General features: G+C 55.1%; 1 protein-coding gene across 1 annotated transcript in view; it reads right to left on the reverse strand.

Annotated features, from left to right (window-relative positions):
• Nucleotides 1-9,190: 9,190 nt before the first annotated feature.
• DNAJC1 (DnaJ heat shock protein family (Hsp40) member C1) overlaps nucleotides 9,191-13,784 on the reverse strand; it is a 170,575-nt gene continuing 165,981 nt past the window's right edge. Inside the window, exons 11-12 of the mRNA XM_069458820.1 lie at nucleotides 11,958-12,397; nucleotides 9,191-9,390 (exon numbers count right to left, since the gene is read on the reverse strand). Of these exons, the coding sequence (XP_069314921.1) occupies nucleotides 9,322-9,390; nucleotides 11,958-12,397 (509 nt within the window). The 3' untranslated portion in view covers nucleotides 9,191-9,321. The remainder of the gene's footprint in view (nucleotides 9,391-11,957; nucleotides 12,398-13,784) is intronic.

The following is a 13,784-nucleotide window of genomic DNA, read 5'->3' on the forward strand; positions in this document are numbered from 1 at the left end:
AGGAAGAGCAGAAGGCTGATCCCTGGGACCCTGGGGACAGTTCCTTTCCCACAACTGGCAGGAGAGTTAGGTACCTTATGACAAAATGTAATGTTGCTTTTATACATGAGTGATGTACTTTTTGACTAGAAATTTCAGTGAGACAGATACCATTCATCTTCGTTTTACTTTGTGAAAATGAAACATGGACCACACCATCTTTTTGTAGAAACTAAAGTAGGCTTTTCAAGATGAAACGGCTGTGAACGTCTATAAACATTTGGAAATCATTTAAAAAATTTTTACTCTGTTAAAAGTTCACATCAACTTGTTAACATATCCCTCACCCAGTTACTTGCAACAAAAGAAATGTCTCTTTCAAACTAATAGCTGAATTAGTATCATACCCCACAAAGACAGAACAATAACCACTGAACACATACAATTCTGTGAACACAGCAAGGACCACGTGATCGGAGTCTCCTGGGACTGCAGCTCTTCCTTGCGGGGCACCTCCCCCCATGAATCCGTGAGGGTCGTGTGTCCCTTCCAGCTGTCCCCACACTCCCCATCGCCATCTCGCTAGCTGCACCGGGGGCTGGGGTTGCAGTCACAGGCCGAGGGACAGACACGGCATCGGCTTCCCGAGTGTGGACATCCAGTCCCACCTCAGGGTCCTCTGAAGACTGTCGGGTGCGAATAGCAACCTGGTTTTTATATCACGAAAGTCACTGTGAGCACTTTTCCAGAAATTTGAAGGTAGAAAAAGAGGAAGCTTCCCATCCTCATCACCCTGCCGGCAGTTTTGTTAGAATAAATGCATATGTAACTTGGAAATATTTTCTCTTACGCACTTTTCCCGTCTAGTTGAATAGATAGTATACACATAAACGTGGCCTGCGTTTGTCACTGCAGTAAAAGTGACATGAAAGACTTTAGAAATTAAATTTTATGTTTGCTATAAACTACTGATTTTCCTGGTCACAAGTGCGGTTTCCCACCAGCGGCTGTCACGGCAGGAGCACCGTAAGCTAAGTGTCGTTCCCTTTCCTTTTAGGGGACGGGGCTCGGGGGGCTCGGGGAGAAGAGGCAGCGTGGGAAGGGGCAGGGGTGGGGAGGACGGGCGCTTGTTGTGGGGTCAACACAGGCTGAGAAAACGAGGCCGGAAAAGTGCCGTGGGTTTGCAAGGAAGAGGGTGCCGCGGTCACAGAGCATCAGGGCAGCGCTGCCGGCAGGGCAGTCCCGGGCGAGGGGAGGCGGCGGGTGTCAGGAGACAGACGCGTCAGTTTCTAGATCCGGGCTCCACAGACAGGAGCCCCATAACCCACACGAGCGTACGGCCTCTGCACTGGCCGCCTCTTTGCTAGAAACTCTCAAAAAGTCCACGGGCAACTTCAAGGAGCCCGAGTTCAATTTTCAAGTTTTGTTCTCAACTCTTGACACTCTGATCTCGTCCAGGTGGAACCAGTTCTGATCCCGGGGCAGGCTGTCCCTGAATCGTCCACACCCAGCTGCCGGTCACTCAGGGTACTGTGAGCTGGGCATCGTGTGACACACCGGATGTGTCCCTCTAATCCGCACACAGCTCTAATCCCACCTTACAGATGAGGAGGGTGAGGCTCAGAGGGCGAGCACTCACACAGCTGCTGAAGCTCGAACTGGTGCAATTAAGAACAGGAATTTTCTGAGGCCACTAAGGCAGGACATGCCGGCCACAACCTAGAACCCCTCCCGCCTCCGCGTTCACTCGGAGTGACGGGATGCGATTCATCTGCAGGGCAGTGTGGCTCAAGCCACCTGACCAGCTCCAGCTCCCAGCACGTCCCCAGCCCTCCCAGTGCCGCCCAGCAGAACCCGGCCTCAAACAGCCTCTGTCCTCCGACGGCTCTGCCTGTCCCAGGCGTGACCGCAAACACACAGACCTGGACCCGGCTGCAGTTGGAGCTGAGATGCTCTCGGCTCTGTGTTAACGCCGAGTCGCCGCCCACGCCGCCACTCCCCCTGCCTTCCCGAGGGATGTGAGGGCGCCAGGGTCTTGGCCCACTGCCATGGAGGCCCTGACGGCTAGAGGGGGCAAGGATGGGACTAGGGAGAAACAGGCGAAACCTTGGTGGAACCGGGCACTGAACTGGTTTGGAGAATTCAGAGGAGATACATGGAGAGGACAGGTAAGTTGGGGTCCCCCAGGGGTAGTGACCACTGAGCAGGGCAGGCCGGAAGCAGCAGGGCACGTTTCCACCACGTGTAGGCCTTAGGGAAGGGAATGAACCCGCGGTGGCCCTGGTGGCCCTGGCTGGCTGACGCGCACGGTTCTCACTTCTGCACTCCGTGGAGGGACTCACTGATGAGGGGACCCAGAGTCAGGTTTCCAAGTCTCTGCTCAGCTATTTCGGACACTAGAGACGAGCCCTGTGACTGTCACTGGACAGCGTGGAGGACTGTGCTTGTGCTGAGGGCAGGGGCTCTGGGACCCGGAAGTCGACCCTCAGACTAAGGCAGGCGCAGTCACCAGGGCAGGGGAAGGGTAGGGAAGAGGAAGGAGGCTGAAGACCCCACCTTGGGGAAAACAAGATTTAAAAAGCAAAAGCTGGAACGTCTGGAAAGGAATGTGAGGAGGAGCCGGGGGCTCCAGGACTGACTGACGCCCACTGCCTCCCCCAAAGGACGGGAGGCTGCGACCCACGCTGGTGGGCAGCGGGATCGCAGGGGTGGGGCTGAGCCTCTGGGACACGATGCTAGACACAGTCCTAGACGCTTGGTGACGCAGCAGGAGCAGTTTGGGCGGCGGGGCAGAGGCGTAGGGGTCAGGCGACAAGCGCTATGGGGAGTGGGTGCAAAGTCACCTGGGCTGGCGGGTCTAACGTTCCCCAACATCTGCCCGTGTACAAAGCCAGCGCCAGTCTCACAGAAATTTACTTCTCACAGTTCCGGAAGCTGCACACCTGAGGCCAGGGTGCCCATGTGCTTGGGGAGCATCCTGTCCCAGGTGGCAGGTGGCTGACTTCTCACTGTGCCTTCTCCCGGCGGGAAGAGGGCATTCGAGCTCTGGCCGCCTACGAGGGCGCCAGGCCCCTCCTGGGCTCAGGCCCCAGACCTGATCACCTCCCAAAGGTCCCACCTCCTGGTGCCGCCACCTTGGAGGGTGGAATTTCAACACATGAACTTGGCGTGGAGAGGGACACATTCAGTCCACCGCAACTGACCTTGTGGTTTGCAGCCGTAAACTCACATTTTAATTTTCGAAGTACCTTCTGAAGTTTAGAATTAAAGCAAGAAATTCACTTTTTTGCTGATCGAGTTTGTTTTCCCTGACATTCTAATTGAGGCATCTGGTGTTTTGCACTTGGCTCACCCAGCAGACAGATTAATCGGGAGGTTTTGCATCTTGGCATCGCTGCTGTCCCTGTCACAATGGCCTCTCTGGTTCTCCTGGTCTCCCAGGGCGAGCGCAGACAGGCGCCTTCTGCAGCCGAACTGTCCACACACACAGAAATCTCCGAGTAAAATAAGGTGCCTCTTTCTTGCAAACTCTTGGCCTGCTGTGGAGCTTCTCGGCTGACCAGCAGATTGGCCTGCAGGCGGCACCCACTGTGCAGGGATGTGCCACCCGGAACCCACAAAACCAGAGCCTCTCGAGTGCGACCTCAGGGGTCCGCCGTGCAGCCGGGACTGAAGCACCCAGTCTTTGAGGGGTCCCCGCCCAACCGGCACCCCCTGTGCCCGTGAGGCTGCTCTGGCGTCCCTGAGCTGCCTGTCACCGGGAGGCCCAGTGAGGTGCCAAGAGCCCTTCTCCTGGCTGTGGCCCGGGCAGCTTTACCGTTCACCCCACTGTGACACCTTGACATTTCAGTCACAGGCGTGGGACGTGAGGGAGGCTCTGCTGGGCCCAGGTCTCCCAGCTGTGGGCTGAGCTGATCAGAGCAGGCGAGACCTGGGTCCCCCTAACCCTCCCTGCCCTGCCAGCCTCGTGGCTCTGCAGCTGCTTCCGACTTGTGACCTGCCCTTCCTCCTTGTCAGACCGGTCTCTCTCCGTCACTGCGGCCCTTACTTGGTGCGACTTTTGGAATCAAAGTCCAGCCCCAGACCGGGATGAAGATGTCTCCAGCCTCGGGGCTGCACCGACACCAGAGGCCGGGCAGGAGGGAAGGGCACGGGCGGCTGCCAGGCTGCCAAGCTGGGCAAGGACAGGGCAGGCTCGTGTCCCCAGAGCCCCAGAGAGGGGCAGGGCAGGAACCGTCTCGCCACGCTCCAGCCCAGCCCCTTCCCTCCATCTGATGTGGGGACATCGGGGCGCACAGCTTCATCTCAGAGCCAGTGGCAGTCCCAGCCTCTGGCAGCTGGCTGGAACCGCGTGGGCAGGCCCAGGTCGAAGCGGGTTCAGATCCTGGCGCCTCCCATCCCGCCCCAGGACAATCCTCCCTCCCATCCTCCCATTCACTAGCGACAGCCCCAGGCAAAAGTGTCCACATCCAATTTTTAAATTCCAGCTTTCCCATAATCGTGGCCAAAGAAAAAATTTCCAGCAGAGATTTCTTAAGCCACACCTGAGGGCAAGCGGCCCAGGGGGACCCGCACAGACACACACCTGCCGTGGCACCTCGGTGACGCTCTGAGACAGATCGGAACCAGGTTAACTTGGTAGAAACAAGTAGATACCTTATCTGCAATTTTATGAAATATTTCTTTTTGAGTAATGACAAAAGCATCGACACAGTGTCCATTTGCCCTCACGACTTGGGCCACAGAAAACAGAAGAGCGACTCTGCCGCTGCACCCAAATCCTGCCAGTCTCATCTTGTGAAACTAGGATTCCACCTGGAACCGAATTCACCCACGACAACCCGGAGACACTGCCCGGGGCCCTCACGGGCTGGGGTGGGGGCTGCTCCTTGCCAAGCCGCGAAGGCAAGAGGCGAGCGCTCACCTTGCTACACAACAAGCCCAGTGGCCCTTCCGCCAGGTCCCTGCCGCAGTCTCTAAGGGCGAAGGCACGTCTCAGAAACCCTGTTTAATCTGGCCCTGAATGTCCCACAGCTGGCGCAGGTGCCACCCATAGGCATTGGCGGTGCCACACTTGGGGCAGGTGGGAGGCTGGGGGCTGCCCTGGCCCGTAGGCTTCCACACAGCTCCCAGCCCCAGGACCTGCCCCCAGTGTCCCTGGGAGCCGGACTGCCTGTCGCCACACTCTTCCCCCAGACCAGGGTGACAGAACTGTAGCCACGGCACCATCATTTAGTTCCCTGGTGAATAAAGCCCCAGGCTAGAGCCCGGGTCGTGGCTGCGCCTCGGGGCCGCTCCCGAGCTACAGGGGCAGCGTCCGGCCGGGAGAACGGTGGGCTCCGTCGCACAAACGACCCCAAACCAAGTCCCAACGTTTAGACGCCGCCCAGTGCAGCCCCTGCTGCCTTCACAGGGACTTCCGGGGCCTCTGCCCATCCTGGAATCCACCCTGCAAAGGCCGGGGCCCCACAGAGGGGAGGGTGACTCAGGGGCGACCTGCATGGCCGCCCCCCGGCCTGGCCACCCTCTGGCAGGGCACCCCGAGTGCCTGCAGACTCCGGAGTGAGGTTACAAAGGGAGACCTGAGGCAAAGGCAATTCATTTTCAGCTCAGTATTTCGAAACAGGATTTGTTTTTGGACCATTAATTGGGACGGCAGCAGCAGGGGGTGGGGTTAAAATTTAAGACATCAAAATCCTTTTTTAACCAAACGTCTAACCTTGAGCAGTGGCAGTCACCGCACTCACGCAGGTCTCGCGCCTCAGCCTCGCCCTGCCTCGGCCTCCAGAGCCACTCATCAGCCCTAAAAAGGCTGAGCCCACCTGGGCGCCCTCGGGGCAGGGCCAGGCTCAGCTGTGTCCCGGGGTCCCCGCCTCCCCACGGGCAGGAGGGCGGGTGCAGGCGTCCCCAGCCAAACAGACAAAACGGAGGGGAATCTCCTCCCCGGCCTTGCTGGGGGAGTTCAGAGCCCGATCCGCAGGCTTCTGGGCTCTGCCGCCTTTAGCAGCACCCCACACGCCCGGTGGCCGTAACGCAGGGCCCACGCCTGGACATCGGGGACAAGGGCCTCCCCCTGTGCACAAGGCAGCGTCATTTAAACTGTGCATTCAATGTTAGGAGAAGACCGACCTGCTGAGGGAAACAACAGACACCCTGGGCAGCGGGGGCTCTGTTCGGCGTGTTTAACGAGCTGCAGTTCTCTACTTCCAAAGGGGTTGGGGGATAGGATTGGTGCATTATCAAGAAAAAGTCCTGTAGTAAGAGGCTTTTTTGAAGGTATCCCAAACCATTTACAGTGCAAATTGGGATTTTATTCTAAAGTTGGGAAGGGAGCTTGGAAACACGCCAGGACGAGAGCGAGCTGCGGGCCGCGCGGCCGCACGTGGCGCCGATGATGGCGAGAGGCCCACGTAGTCCCCACTGCAGATTTCACAGAAGAATCAGATGATTTGCTGAAAATCTAAGCCACCTGGTCTACGGCCAAAACCCTCCAGCCCCTTCCCCCACCCGGGCGTCCACACAGCGCGCCTGGCCCCCCAGGCCCCGGGGATCCGGGGTGGAAGGAGCCTGATCCCGGCCCTGCCACCACGGGAGACCGCGGCCGTGGGGAGGCGACTGTCAGAAACACGACACTGACCGTTTGGACAAGTCAGGCCCCACGTTAACAACTTCACACAGATGATCTCATTTTGTATCTTAACAACGTATGCAGCAGCCCCGTTAATTCTGTTTTACCAGACGAGGAGCTGAGACGGAGTAGAAGAACATACCGGCACCGGGTGTCGCACACCTGGGCGGTAGGTAGCAGGAGTCCTGTGTCCCTCGCCCCCAGCCAGCCCCGGCCCCCGCAGATGGACGGGGCCTGCACAGCCCTGTGGGGGCGTCCACCAGCGGAGGCCGGTGACCGGAGGGAGCCTGGGAGAGTCCCTCCCGCCTGGGACATCCCAGGTCCACGTTCAGTCAGTGCCCACAGCCAACCTCTACCCTCCCTCAAATAAAAAGGGGAGAGAGTTCTGGAAGGAAAAGGGAAGAAAAGAGTCACTGAGCTGGTTGTCGTTAGCGAGGCCCTGAGCATAGCAGCCCAGGGCAGGCACCTACAGAGCTGGGGGTGACACGGGCGGTGTCCCCCCAGGGGACCTGGAGGGCAGCGGGTGTGGCTTTGGTTACGACCCGTGTTCGCTGCCTCCCCCTGGAGACTCCCTGGCTTTCCCACCATGCCTGGGGTGGCTGCTGTCACCTGCCTCTGAGCTGGGTGCTGCTCTGGAGCCCACACAAGTCCCTCCGCCCAGGCCGGCCCCTGGTCCTGCTTCAGCCCAGCTCCTCAGCTCCCGGAGTCCCCAGGAGGGGGGACGCCTTGGGGAATGGCTCCTTCCTGGAGGCAGAGACAGGCGGTAGCAAACCAGGCCAGAGCCTCATCTATAGGTACGATGAGGACACGGCAGGTCAAGGGTTCCATTATCAGCCCAGAAGCTTGTGATGGGATTCTGGGGGCGTGTGACAGAGAAACCCGGTTCAAGGTGCACAGGTAAAACAGGTGACTTAATGGCAGGATGCTCAGAGTGCCACAGGCTGCATAGCAGACAGGACTGAGGCTGGGCTCAGAGACAGGAGGACCCGGACAGTGTCTCTCCTTGTCCCTCTCAGGGGACCAGTTTTATTCTTGGTGCTTCCCCACCCACATGGCCAGCAGCAAATTCAGTCACCACCTCCTGGCCCCACCAGCCCCAGGACAGAAGTTCTGGGGAAGAAGCCACTGCCCTGGTGCTGTCCTGTGACTGACTCAGCTTTGAGTGTTGTTAGGGAGAGGGTGGCGAGCACTGCTGGGGCCACACGACAGTGCCAGCCCGTCCCCTCTCCCCTCCGGGCCAGGCAGGTGCTGGCGCTGCTGCTCTGTGACTCAGGCAGTCCAGTGACCACCAGGAGACCGGCGAGATGTTGGCTGGTGCAAGTTGAGCGTCCCTCATCCGAAAATCCCAAATCCAAGATGCTCCATGATCCAAAACTTTGAGTTGCCAACATGACACCACAAGCGGAAAATTCCACACCTGGCACCTTTGCTTTCTGATGGTTCAATGTACATAAACTTTGTTTCATGCACAAAATACAATATAAACAATATTGTACTAAATTGCCTTCTTGCTATAAGGTGTATATGAAACCTAATGAATTTCATGGTTAGATTTAAGTTCCCTCCCTAAGATATCTCATTAAGTATATGCAAATATTCCCAAGTCGGAAAAAAATCCAAATTCTGAAACACTTCTGGTCTCAGGCGCTTCAGATAAGGGCTATTCAACCTGTCAATCTGCTGTTTTCTCAGTTTTCAACTGCTGGTTTAGGACGCAGGGAGCTCAGCCTACACTCCGGGGGCTGCCATCAGCTCCCGCCTTGGTCATCGGAGGGCTTGGGGCTCCCCTGAGCCACGTCCCCCTCCGTGGAAGGAGGCTCACACTGCAGAGTGAGGACCTCTGCCACCCAGACCTTCCTCCCAGAAACTAACCTCGTTTCAATCTTCAGAGGAAAATGACATCTTTACAGATACTTTGTCAAATCACTTCCCTTAAATGTGCTCTGGTTATCTTCACGTTTTTCAAGTTTAAGCTGCACGTATCCAACTATTTCCAGGCCCTGAGAAAACGATAGAAGATTGAAAAAGGGATGCTTAGCTCCTGGGGACAGTTCAGACACAACATAAAAGACTTCAGCAGGAATAGTACAAAACAGTGATCTTTAACTCAGGCATTAAAAACGAGGCCCCAATGTCATCAGTTCCTATCTGCATGTTCTCTGGAAATTCTATCAGTTGGGAACTAATTTCTACCAAGCAGCCCAAACTTACAGTTTACTACCGTATGTCCCTGTTCATGTAGCCTTTTGCCCCTAAATACATTTAACCAATTAACACGATCTCGCATTGCTCCCAGCCAGCTCCGCACCACGCTGGGGTTCTTCTCCCCATCCTGCTACTCTGCCTCCGATGGCGACACTCAATGCTGTGTTCTCTGCTCATGGATTTTAGAGAAACACATTAGCTTTGAATTCTTCCACATCCATTTGCTTATGTTTCCCTCAAAAACACACAGTGCCCCGATGGCTCGAAAGTGCTCTTGGTTCCCCAGACAGTGAGCTCTGCAGTGATGACGGATGATGCATGAGATACCCGGATCCCTTTTCCCCCAACACAGCGTGTGTTCAAACAACATAGCACAACATTTATTATTTATTCTTTTTACTAAGGCACATGACGTATAGAAATACTGAGGTACAAAATGCAAATTTCTGCATGAGATTTTTAAAATACTCGTTTTGGAAAATGAAGGTGAACATCATCTTCCAGAATATTCAGCTCTTAGCTTGTTTTTTCTTTTGGACCAGTTCAACCAGCAACTTGTACCTAGAGATACAGTCTTCCTGTGGGAAGAGAAAAAGAGAGGTGACACAGTTACTTCCCCAAGCTGGAGTCTGTGGTATCCTGCCAGCGGCCTGGGTGTTGGCTTGGGCCCAGCGCTAACAAAGAAGGCTCGCGTCCACTCCCTTCACCCAGAACCTCCTGGAATTTCCGGGGCGAGTCCAGCCGGGCAGGAGGCAGGCCTGGCTAGATAGGGGCTGGGAGGCCTGCTGCGGCTCAGGCGCTAGTCCCGGGGCCGAGGGCAGCTGTTTGGGAGGCACATCATCGTTAATGATGACCCTGACTTTCAACTTGCGAATCATGTTAGCGTCTCACTATTTCTCACCAAGTGCCACTTCAGAGAAACCAATAACCTGCGGCCCGGGAGCCGCAGTATTCCTATCACCCGGGCCTGCCTTTCCCTAAGGCTGCCGGGACCCTCCTGTGGTGGCCAGTGCCGAGAGCAGCCCTGCCCTGTCCTGCAAAGCCACCTCCCTCGTTCCCTCATGTCCCCACAGACTATGGGACCATTAGCTTCGGGTCTCGGCTGCCTGGAGCTGTCACACGTGGGCTGGGACTCAGGCTGAAGCAGAGATGGGTGGTGGTGGTGGGGGCCTCCTTATTCTCATGCTGATCACAAGGTACCTTCCAGAATCCATTCTGTTTCTATTTCAAAAATACTAGCTCTGTGGTAGCCTAAGCCTTTGCTAACTTAGCTCCCGAGCAAGCTGACTTCTGCCATCTGAGTTCTGTCATCCTAGGGCGGATGACTTTACCAGCTGCCTTGGTTAAGACAAGGATGTTCGCTCTCTCCCTAGGACCTCAATAGTGTCAGGAACATCTTCTAAAAGTGCCTTTTCTGCCTTCCCAAAGATCCACGTGCCTAAGGTCTATGAAAATACTTTGCCATCCTAGCGGCACAGTGCACGAAACCGGATGTGGCCAGACCTGCACTCAAGCCTCGGAGGCCTGAGCGCGGAGCAGCAGACAGTCTCGGCCCGAGGGAAGCACCTGCAGGCCGACAGCCTCAGCTGAAAATGGAAAGGCTCCCAATCCCCAAGGCCATGACTTTCCCAGTGTTCTGTCCTCAGGAACCCACTGCTCCAGCTCCTTCCCTTTCAGCCAATGTCCATTCATCACACATGCAAATGCCTGTGTCCTGACAGATGCTAGAGAAATTCAGGGAAAATAATCACTTCTGGCAAACCAGTCGGAGAGGCTCGGAGAGTCTGTGCTTCCCAAATAGATCAACTGCTAATGGTTTATTTTTCTCCCCAGGAACTCTCAACTTTCATCATTTTAGAGTAGGAGATAGATAACTAGACCTGTACACTCAGGGACATGCATGGCCACGAGCTAGATTTTCCAACACAGAATTTCAATTAAAAAAAATAAGAATGTAAATGAGCAGCAGCGTGCCCAGAGGCTCTGGCGTGATAGGCACAGAAGGCAAGAGAGATTGGTTCTTTTGATTCTCATGGTTCCTGGTGCCTCAGACTACGAACGTAGCCACGAGGAAGGCAGCCCCGGGAGACGGTTTGTGTCAGGAAAGCCCCGAGTTGAAAAGATCACACCGTGAAGCTCTACAGCTCCCAACTGCCAGATCACAAGGCCAAGGGGCTGCCTGGGGTGGGGGTGGCTCTCCCCAGGGTACACTCATCTTTCCTCCTCTTCTTTTTTTTTTTTTTTTTTTTTTAAGAGACAGGGTCTCCCTCTGTCACCCAGAGAACAGTGGCCTGATCACGGCTCACGGCAGCCTCTAACTCCTAGGCTTAAGTGATCTTTCCACCTCAGCCTCTCTAGTCATTGGCACTACAGGTGTGTGCCACCACGCCCAGCTAATTTTTAAATTTTTTGTAGAGACAGGGGTCTTGCTATGATGCCCAGGCTGGTCTTGAACTCCTGGCCTCAAGCAATGCTCCCACCTCTACCTCCCAAAGTGCTGGGATTGCAGCAGATACTAAGAGCTATAAGCAGGGAGACAAGTTAATTATAAATGGCTGAGGTTACAGAAGGTAAGCAGAATCTTAAATGTCACCCTTACACTTGACCCCACACAAAAATACTGCCTGGGAGCCCCTGGGCAACTGGGTGCTAACCCTGAGTCCCAGTGCGTTCACGTGCAGAACCGAGGGGGATCTGAACATCGCCTTCCCGGGCGGGTCCCCTGCTTGCAGACTTGCCACAAAGCTAGAGGACCCTGTGATGTTACGGCACCCTTCTTAGCCTGGACAAACGGTGCTTCCACCCCCTCGGGGAGCCAGCTGCCTTTCCCAGGAGGAGGAGGAGGCTGAACCCAGCCTGGCTTCCTCACACTGCGCCCTGAGCCAGACCCATTCTCAAGAAGGTTGGCAGGTGGCTGTCGGAGCCCTGGATAATCGCTACACTTAGAGCCTTGACCTCATTTACACACATTGATCAACTGAGTGCACGGAATCACGTGCTCTACGGGGAAATGCACTGCAGGGAACCTGGGAGAAGCGATCTCGAAGGCACTGCGGGAAAGATGACAGCGACAGCGGCAGCGGCCGCGGCAGAGCGGCTGCAGCACTTCAGTGGGAGTCTGAGCCCTTCCTTCCCCTTCACCCACCTTGCTCTTAGACGGGACACATTTGGCTATTTTGTCCCAGCGGTCAGAGGATCCCTTTGGGTACTGCTGTAACGCCAGCTCCAGAAGCTTCTGTTGGCTCTGAGTCCACGGCTCCTCGGCAGCGCGAGTCCTCCCTCTCTCCCGGCTGTCCTCGTCGCTGGACCCGCTGTGCTCCGCGGCACCGAAGTCCTGCTGCCTCCTCCCTCGGCACCGCTCCTCCGGCTCCGCCTTCGCCCCCGCCTCCCGCGGCCGGGCCGGCTTCCGCCTCCGAGGCCGGCTCTCTGGGGCCACCGCCTCGGGCTCCGAGCCCCCGTCCTGCTCCTCCAGCGCCGCCTCTGCCTCTTCTCGCTGGGTGATGATGTCGTCTGGCAGGGCCGGGGCCGTCCTCACGGGCCGGGCGTTCTGAACTGTGGATCTGAGTTCCGAGAGCCTGACCATGCCTAGGGAACAGCCGCGCAGAGAGGGCAGGGTGAATTCAGGTGACAGCGACCACAGCAGCTGCCTGGCGCACATCAGGCAGTGTGCTAGGCATGATTTAATTTCATTTCACACTATTTTAGAAAGATAGGTATCATTACCCTGATTTTACAAATGAGGAAAAGAGGTCTCAGAAAGCAGGAGAGGTGGGATTTCAAACTAGTTCGGTCTGATCCCAAGTCTCTGTCCTTTTCACTACTTTGAGGACAATGGGGATACACAGACTCAAGTTGTGACCAAAGACGCAACCGTCTCTTTGGTCAAGCCTTAGAGTGTGCCGCTGCCTCCGGCAGGTAGGTGTATGAGCACATTATACCAGTAGCTACAATCAAGTTTTAAACATGGAAAGGGAAATTTTATTAAAAGTTTTAACCTTTTAATAGGACAGAATAGCTGACCGAGTGTTGAAATTCTCAATGCATTGGGAGTTAGAAATCAGGAGGATGAAAGGACAAACGATACAGGCAACTCAATGAAAGAAGAAATACAGCTATAGCGGGTGAATAGTAGAAAACGGAAACAAGGACCCATCACCTTCAGCGACTGCGCCGGCCAAGGCTGGGAAGTGTGAGGATACCTGGTCCTGGCAAAGGCGCAGAGAGACGGCGCATGCGTACACGGGCAGTGGGGCAGACACGGCCTGGCCCAGGGCTGTCCAGTGTAACGTCCTACCATACTACTAGCCACTGGGATGCCACCGAGGAATTATTATTATTATTTTTTTTTTTGAGACAGAGTCTCGCTCTGTTGCCCGGGCTAGAGTGCCGTGGCGTCAGCCTAGCTCACAGCAACCTCAAACTCCTGGGCTTAAGCGATCCTCCTGTCTCAGCCTCCCGGGTAGCTGGGACTACAGGCATGCACCACCATGCCCGGCTAATTTTTTCTCTCTATATTTTTAGCTGTCCATATAATTTCTTTCTATTTTTAGTAGAGACGGGGTCTCGCTCTTGCTCAGGCTGGTCTTCAACTCCTGAGCTCAAACGATCCTCCCACCTCGGCCTCCCAGAGTGCTAGGATTACAGGCGTGGGCCACCACACCTGGCCAGGAATTAAGTTTTTAACTGTATTTAATTTTAATTCATTTGAACTTTAATTTTAATATAAATAGCCACACATGGCTATTACCACAGTTCTAGCTTTTCTGGAGGACGATCTGTCAAATGTAGGTGAACCTTAAAAATACATTTACTTGTGACTTAATTTTACTTAGAGGAAATAATTATAGATGTTATATGAAAATTTAGCTACAGAGAAGTGGTACTTTATTTATTTCACTTTTTGAAGTGGTTTCCTCTTTTCTGTTTTACCAGTTTTAATTAAAAAAAATCCTTTGCATAATATAAAATTTAA

Source organism: Eulemur rufifrons, chromosome 25, assembly GCF_041146395.1.
Source record: "Eulemur rufifrons isolate Redbay chromosome 25, OSU_ERuf_1, whole genome shotgun sequence".
Taxonomy (NCBI): Eukaryota; Metazoa; Chordata; class Mammalia; order Primates; family Lemuridae; genus Eulemur; species Eulemur rufifrons.